The sequence below is a fragment of the Rutidosis leptorrhynchoides genome, chromosome 2 (assembly GCF_046630445.1).
Source record: "Rutidosis leptorrhynchoides isolate AG116_Rl617_1_P2 chromosome 2, CSIRO_AGI_Rlap_v1, whole genome shotgun sequence".
Lineage (NCBI taxonomy): Eukaryota > Viridiplantae > Streptophyta > Magnoliopsida > Asterales > Asteraceae > Rutidosis > Rutidosis leptorrhynchoides.
In genome coordinates, this window is record NC_092334.1 from 629,860,918 (window position 1) to 629,868,692 (window position 7,775).

Genomic DNA, 7,775 nt, shown 5'->3' on the forward strand with positions numbered 1-7,775 from the left:
AATTTAATTAAAGGACCCGATACATTTGTTGTATTTATAGCTTTTTATAGTAAAAAACCACTTAGTAGCATTCAAATATTACTATTAATGAAAATAAATTCAGGACTCCATTGAATATTGTTTATGGAATTTGCACTGGTAACCTAATACCTGTTGTATAAGTCATGACTTTATACAATAGTAAATATTTAAAAGCCCAATGCGTAAAATAAGAGATCTGAAATTTGAATGGATACAATAAGAGAGGTCCCAACGGTTCCACCATGGGGGCCGCCCAGCCTTGCGTCATGTCGGGTGCCGATGACAGCGGACCGCCCAGCCTATCGTCCAGCATATCGTCCCCCGTTTCGTTCTTTTGTAACATATTTGTGGACGAAAGAAGGTAATAGTTTATATGCATTTTATTTTCTTTTTTTAGCTGTGAAAAAATGAGTTTTGTTAAATTAAAATGAAATTAGATGATGAAATTGAGGAAGATGGGTTGAAGATGAAGATGGAGCTGTTTGATATTTTTAATTTTTTTAATTTTAATAGTGGGTCCCACTAGGTTTGTGGCTAACATCGAGTACTTTTTATATTATATTTTATTTTATTTCATCTTTTTAATAATTACTTAATAATTTTATTGTTATTTTTAATTTTACTTATTGTAATGTTTTTAATTTTTAATAAAATTTTAGTTTTATTTATATAAATAATGTTTAGAAAAAAATAGAAAGTAATTAAAAAATATGGAAGAAAGGTGTAACTATTGAGAGTGTTTAGTTCTGAAAAGAGAGTGTTTATGTGGCGCTATATGACATCTAGTCCCGGAGGACTAAGACGAAATTAATGGGACCTGTAAGAATTTAGCACTACATTTTGAAACATTTTTCCGAAAAGGGAAAAGATTGATGAAAAAAGATATAATTCCCTTTTATATTTTATTATTATTAGATCTACAATATCCTACTGTACTACTTTTGCACAGTAGGAAAACCTTCAAATCCTCCTAATCAGTCCACAACTCACTAGCAAGCAGATCAACATGTAGATGAACACCGGAACAGCAATGTATTCTCGAAGCAAGCCCTAAACACCTTGAACTAATTAATTTATCCATCATTAAAACAACGCTGCCAGTATTAACAATCGAGGCAGGTGACGTTACGCTCTACGAAGCTAAAAAGTCCGAACTGCAACGATATTTACAATAAAAGCCCTAAAAGTTATATCAATATCATCGTTGTTTTCTAATATTATGAACTAATTGATACAATTAGTCGGTGAAATAGAGTATGAATAAGCTGAATTGTAGAAAAATGAATAGTACTGAGGTTACAGTTTTGAAGTATTTATTCGATTCGATTTATTTGGTTAGATTTTTTATTCGATTGACTCAATTGACTGAAACAGAGTATAAACTTTGCTTCTCATCCTTTTAGGAAATGAAATTTTATAAATTCATATGAGTGTGCATTCTATATTTATGAATTTATTAATTGATTTCACATAAATTATTAATTACACTAAAATCACTAACACCAACATATAGTTTAAATCAGTCAATTTCGGGAACAAATAAAAGAAGTCACAAATAGGTCCCATCTACTTGAGTAATTAGAAGGAAGTTTCTTTACTAAAAAGATTTATGTTAATAATTGACTTATTTATGAAATTAGTCCTTAAAGTTTTACATTATTTTCATCCTGAGTCCTAAAGTTTTTTTCTCATCCTAACCCTTAGGATGGAAGTGTTTAACATACATTGACCAATATGCCCTCCTATCATTCAATATAACGATATGGAGTTAACGACAGTTAACCATGGGGGATCTAAATGAAACAGAATCATAACTTTAAGGGTTAGAATGAAAATACATAACTTTAGGGCCCAGGATGAAAAAAAGTTAAAACTAAAGGACTTTTGGCGTAATTAAGTCTTAATAATTTGTATAATATGTAAGTTGATGGAGACTTGGATTAAACAACTGAAGGTCATAAAGTGACAACGTTAGGTTATTGATGTACAAAATTTCATCATAAAAGTACTATTTTTATATCTTTTGAAAGTCTGATACAACATACTTTTCTAATCTTTCCACATAAGGACATGAATCTAAGTCTAATGTTACTCCCTGCCATTATCTTTTTATTTCTAGCTTTAAGAACTTCTGGTGCAGTAGACACCGTCTCTGTTGATCAAGTCATCAAGGATGGTGAGACAATCGTTTCAGCAAACGGGAAATTCGAGCTTGGTTTTTTTAGCCCAGGCAGTTCGAAAAATCGATACTTGGGGATATGGTTCAAGAACACATCACCACACACAGTTGTATGGGTCGCTAACAGAAAAGTTCCACTTAACAATACCTCGGGCAAGCTCATATTAGGCAACCATGGGATCCTGTCTATTGTAAATAGCAGTGACATCATCATTTGGTCATCCAGCAAGGCATCTGGAACAAATGTTATTCCCACAGCGCAACTCTTGGATTCTGGAAATTTAGTAATCAGGGATGAAATGAGTGTCGTTTGGCAAAGTTTTGATTACCCTGGAGATACATTCATATCGGGAATGAAATTGGGCAAAAACCTCGTTACAGGACACGAGACGTATCTGAGATCATGGATGAGTGTGGACGATCCTTTTCCGGGTATGTATACAATTAGGCTCTTTATGGTAACAGGTAAATATCCGCAAATATATATCCGTAAAAATTCTGTTATACAAACAAGGTTGGGCCCGTTTGACGGTATAGAGTTCGCTGGTCATCCGAATTCTAGACATCACTCTAATCACATGTATAAAACTGAAATGGTTATTACTCAAAAGGAGACGTATTTCGGATATAGTTCTAATAGCACCCTAGTTTCATCAAAGTCAGTAATGACCCCTAGTGGCAATCTTGAAATTAGTCAGCTAACTTTGCAAAACCGCAAATGGATGCAAGATTTTAGTATACCGATGGATTATTGTGACAATTATGGATTATGTGGCCCGTATGGAATCTGTAGTACTGATAGATTTCCCAATTGCGAATGTTTGAAAGGATTTGAACAAAAAGACGGGCCATATGATTTGAATTTAGTTACATATAATTGGACTAATGGATGTAGACGGAGTATAGGGTTGGATTGTGGGCCCGGAGAGAAATTTTTAAAGTTATCGAGCATGAAATTGCCAGACACGCAGAATGCTGTGTTTGATGGAACCATGAGCCTCCAGGAGTGTGAGGTAGCTTGTAAGGATAACTGCTCATGTATGGCGTATGCAGATCCAAACATAACTCGAGGTTCAGTTGGATGCTTGCGATGGTTTGGTGATTTGATTGATGTACGAGTGTACTCAATGAACGGGCAAGATCTTTATGTTAGACTGGCAGCCTCTGAATTATTAGGTAATTAAGCCGATACAGTAACTTATAATATCATATTATGGCAATGCATGCTGCTTCAGATTTGTATATATTATTCATTTTCATTCTGATAGCTGTAGTTGATTTTTTGTGTGATTAAATTTTATAAAGTGTTCAGATGAAAAACTTATTTTGTGCTTACAAAAAGTTTACAACTTGCTGTCATTTTTGCATAAACATACTGATTATGGTGACTCATTAACAAAAGGATCCAGATCTAGCTTCAGTAAAAAGTATGGAATACATATCATGATCATATTAATTTCTTCTGCCGTGGGGCTTGGATTTGCAGTGGCGTATGCTTGTAGAAAGAAAAAGATAAAGCGTCACCTGAAAGGTATATAAAGAAGTAATTTGAGTAAGCAACTGAATGATTCTGCATATGAAACGATAGTAATCATGCTTAACATTTACAAGCTTTTATTAGTATAAATTTGTGCAGATTGTGACGTATAAATAAAAAATGAATTCATCTTTGTAGGAAACCGATATGCCTTTCATAAAATGAGTGCGACTGTTCAAATTGACGATCTTGATGAGTTGCCTTACTTTAGCCTAAATGAAATAGTTGAGGCTACAGATAATTTCAGCATCAGCAATAAGATAGGAGAAGGTGGTTTTGGTCCTGTTTACAAGGTAAATTTTTGATACCTTAAAGTATATGATAACAATATCAATAATCAAAACTGTGATCGTTTAAACTGGCCGGTCTGAGTGGTTTACTTGAGAGGAGCACTGTTGTTGAAGTTGGCCGACACGTCGGTTCGGGGATTAGCCCGTCCCGACTCCCCCAAGAACGCCCTAAAAGTCGGGTCAAATTCGGTCAAAGTTGGGCTGAGTCGGGTCTGAGTCGGTCAAAGTCAATGTTAGGTCTTAAATTTATATTTTTTAAAATTAGAATTTGTGCAATATATCTATGTTTGAATAATTTATGTTTTAGGTTTGATAATATTATGTTTAAAATACATATGTTTAATTTATTTATTACTAAAAGTTAACGTTGGTCCCGACCGGCAAGTCAATCTTGGTCCCTACCGGCTCGTCCCCGACTCATGACTTTTACAACCTTGGAGTGGAGGATAACTTACGAGCAACTTTACATGGACTAAGGGGCTGCTAACTTTTTTCTGTATTAAGTCGTGTTTCCATTTGTTGTTGTTTGAGAAGGGGTGTCCGATTCTATGTCCTCTAGAAATATGTCCTCTAGAAACAGACCAATTTTTATATTAAGTGACAAATTAACAACAATTAAGAGCTGTACGAAAACACATCATTAATTGGAAAGTAAACAGACCCCGAGTCTGTGTAGCAGTAGACTTGGTGCCCGTGAATTAGTGGCCCTTTAAAGTTAGTGTTAAAACCACGACTAAAAGAATATGAGCATTTAATATGCCAAATGCACCCAAGCCCACAAATACATATGACAGGCATAAATGATAGGAAAGAATATATTTTATTTCAATATATGGGAGTTAGGATAAGAGGGGCTGGCAAGTTTTGTAAGGGTCTTGGGACAGCGTCTTACCTTTCAAAAGCAAACCAATTCATCATCCATGTAAATAGTTTTCTCTTACTAAGGAATTTGAGATCATCATTATAAACTGTGACATTGATACCTCAGGGTGTGTTAGAAGACAAACGAGAAGTCGCGGTGAAGCGGCTGTCAGAAACATCCCACCAAGGGCTTGATGAATTCAAGAACGAAGTCATTTGTATTGCCAAACTTCAGCATCGAAATCTCGTGAAACTTGTTGGATACTGCATTCATGATAATGAAATGATTTTGATTTACGAATACATGCCTAACAAAAGCTTGGACACATTCATATTTGGTTCGATTATCTACTTTCTCACCACATTAATATTAATAGATGATGAATAAAACACATTGACTAATTGAGTGGTTATCTTATTTTTTTACAGATGAAACCAGAAGGTCAATACTTGATTGGCCGAAACGATTTCATATTATTAATGGGATGGCTAGAGGTATTTTATATCTACATCAGGATTCACGTCTTCAAATCATACATAGAGATCTCAAGGCAGCTAATATTCTACTGGATAATGATATGAACCCTAAAATCGCAGACTTCGGGCTTGCCAGAAAGTTTGTAGGATCTGATAATTCTGTTAAGACAAAGAGAGTCATGGGAACATAGTAAGAATCTGAAATCGTCGTCTTTTTTATTTTACTTTTGTGCAATAATTATCTGCAAAAAAAACCTAGAATGCTAGTTTATGAATATATCCTAATTAATGTTTCTGCAGTGGCTACATTTCACCAGAATATGCATTACACGGGCAATTTTCTACAAAGTCGGATGTGTTCAGTTTTGGTGTTTTAGTGTTGGAGATAGTTAGTGGTAACAAAAACAGAGGATTCACCCATGAAGATCATAGTGATAGCCTTCTTGGACATGTAAGTTAATCTGATAGTTTAACCCAAAACCAGTGTTTTATTACTTTTTATACTGTATACTATATATACTAATTAATTATTACACCCTTCGTCCCAAAATAATTGTCCCCTAAGAATTTTTGTTGGAATAAAGATGGATTTGATATATGTTAGTTTTGCCCTAAGAATTTTTGGGGAGTTTTTAATGATATTTAGTACTCCGTAGTAATTTTTTGCAAATGGACAATTATTTTGGGACACATATAAATTGGGATATATACAAATAGTAAGGTGGACAGTTATTTTCGGGCAATTTCTTATACTTATTGATCACTATGTTTGGTCTTATTCAGGCATGGAGACTATACAAAGAAAACAGGTCCATTGAACTCATGTGTCCGTCTTTGCGTGACTCGTGCATAGTCTCTGAAGTGTTACGCTCGATACATGTGGGGCTATTATGTGTGCAACATCATGCACAAGATAGACCAACTATGTTTTCAGTGGTTCTGATGCTTGTTAGTGAAGGTGTGTTGCCTCAACCTAAACAACCTGCTTTTTTCACTGGCCCTATCGAAGCAGTTCAGTCTTTGTCATCAGCTAATGAATACACGATAACACAATTGTACGCACGATAGTTAGACCATGTTTATGCCAGTTTCTTCATACAATCAGGGATCTAGTTAGTGCATGTTTCATATATTATACAAGTATTACCTTTTTTTTTTTTTTTTTTCTATTGTGAGATTCTATACGAACAGTACCCATGTGCTGTTGGCAATATAATGTTGTACAAAATGACCTTCCTGAACACATATAACGCCCCCAAGTACATACATACTACTACACACGTACATATGTACTTATTACGTATATATAAGTTGGGGGTCAACAACGCCAACAACTCTTCACATCCCCGATCAACTGCCCCGACCCAAGCAATGAAAAGTGGCCACAAAACCGCCCGCCGGGCTTATTTTGCATTTAGTGAAAATAATAATAATATTTTAAAAGTACGTAAAGGTATCTATCTATTCATCTACTAAAACTAAAAGAGGATATCATTGACATATAAATTTGATTTGACACATTTGACGTTGATTTTCGTGAAGATTTAAGGTTATTCGATGATGTTGTTAAATATTGATGGTTTTTTGTGGAAGTATAGAACACATGGAGCCAGAGAAAAAAACAAAGTCTAATAACATTTATTTGGGCAATTTTTAAAATATTCTATATTATTATTCGTTATTGTCCAAGAGTCATTTCTAAATAGCTTATATATATTATTCGTTAAGACTTAAGGGCCTTTTATTTTTATTCTCGTTTTAGGTACTTAAATTTTCAGGATCAACCCTGCTGATAAGTATGTCATTTTTGACATTAAAAATGAACAGTTATTGGATATTTCATTTTCACTAGCAGTAATGGTAATTTGGTAGGAAAGGAGTTTTGGTGGCACCCACTCGTTGCTGCGGGTGTAATATTATGTTTTTATGAGTTGTTTTTGGTTGCATTTGTGATGTTGTTAGTATATTTCATTCTCGAGAGCATTCATCTATTGCATTCATCTGTTTCGCACGTTGCGGGGAAAACATTAGCATTAAATAGTATTATAATTATAATAAATATATCGAATACAGAGTATTAGTATAAAAGTTAACGCTTGTCATTAATTAATATTTTTTATATAGATTTTAAATGCGCAAACATAATGAAAGTAAAAGGAAAAAAATGAAAAGAAAAATAAAATGAAAAGAAAAGAAAAAAGAAAGATAAATTTTAAAAAAGTTGTAATTTTATTTGGTTGGTAAAAGATGTTTAAGAAAAAATAAAATAAAATGAAAATAAAAAGAGAAAGAAAGGAGAATAAAAAATAAAATAATAATGGGTTGAAGAAATAAAAAGTTGTTGGCATGGTTGGAACCTTAGTGAAAAAAATAACAAAGAAAGGTGTAAAATCACTCGACTAGTAAGGCT

At 33.8% G+C, this 7,775-nt stretch overlaps 1 protein-coding gene across 1 annotated transcript; it reads left to right on the plus strand.

The window, feature by feature from the left end:
- The first annotated feature begins 2,091 nt into the window (after positions 1 to 2,091).
- Positions 2,092 to 6,466, plus strand: LOC139890079 (G-type lectin S-receptor-like serine/threonine-protein kinase At4g27290). Its single transcript, XM_071872981.1, has 7 exons — positions 2,092 to 3,376; positions 3,603 to 3,731; positions 3,876 to 4,030; positions 5,016 to 5,226; positions 5,318 to 5,555; positions 5,666 to 5,816; positions 6,149 to 6,466. The coding sequence occupies exons 1-7, from the start codon at positions 2,092 to 2,094 to the stop codon at positions 6,431 to 6,433; spliced, it is 2,454 nt and encodes an 817-aa protein (XP_071729082.1). The 3' UTR covers positions 6,434 to 6,466.
- Positions 6,467 to 7,775: the final 1,309 nt, after the last annotated feature.

What these genes read in the sequence shown, in the direction of transcription:
- LOC139890079 (XM_071872981.1), top strand. Translation starts at nt 2,092, where the DNA reads ATGAATCTAAGTCTAATGTTACTCCCTGCCATTATCTTTTTATTTCTA. An exon ending in GGCAGCCTCTGAATTATTAG is followed by an intron (nt 3,377 to 3,602) that starts GTAATTAAGCCG and finishes CATTAACAAAAG; the next exon opens with GATCCAGATCTAGCTTCAGT. An exon ending in GTGATAGCCTTCTTGGACAT is followed by an intron (nt 5,817 to 6,148) that starts GTAAGTTAATCT and finishes GGTCTTATTCAG; the next exon opens with GCATGGAGACTATACAAAGA.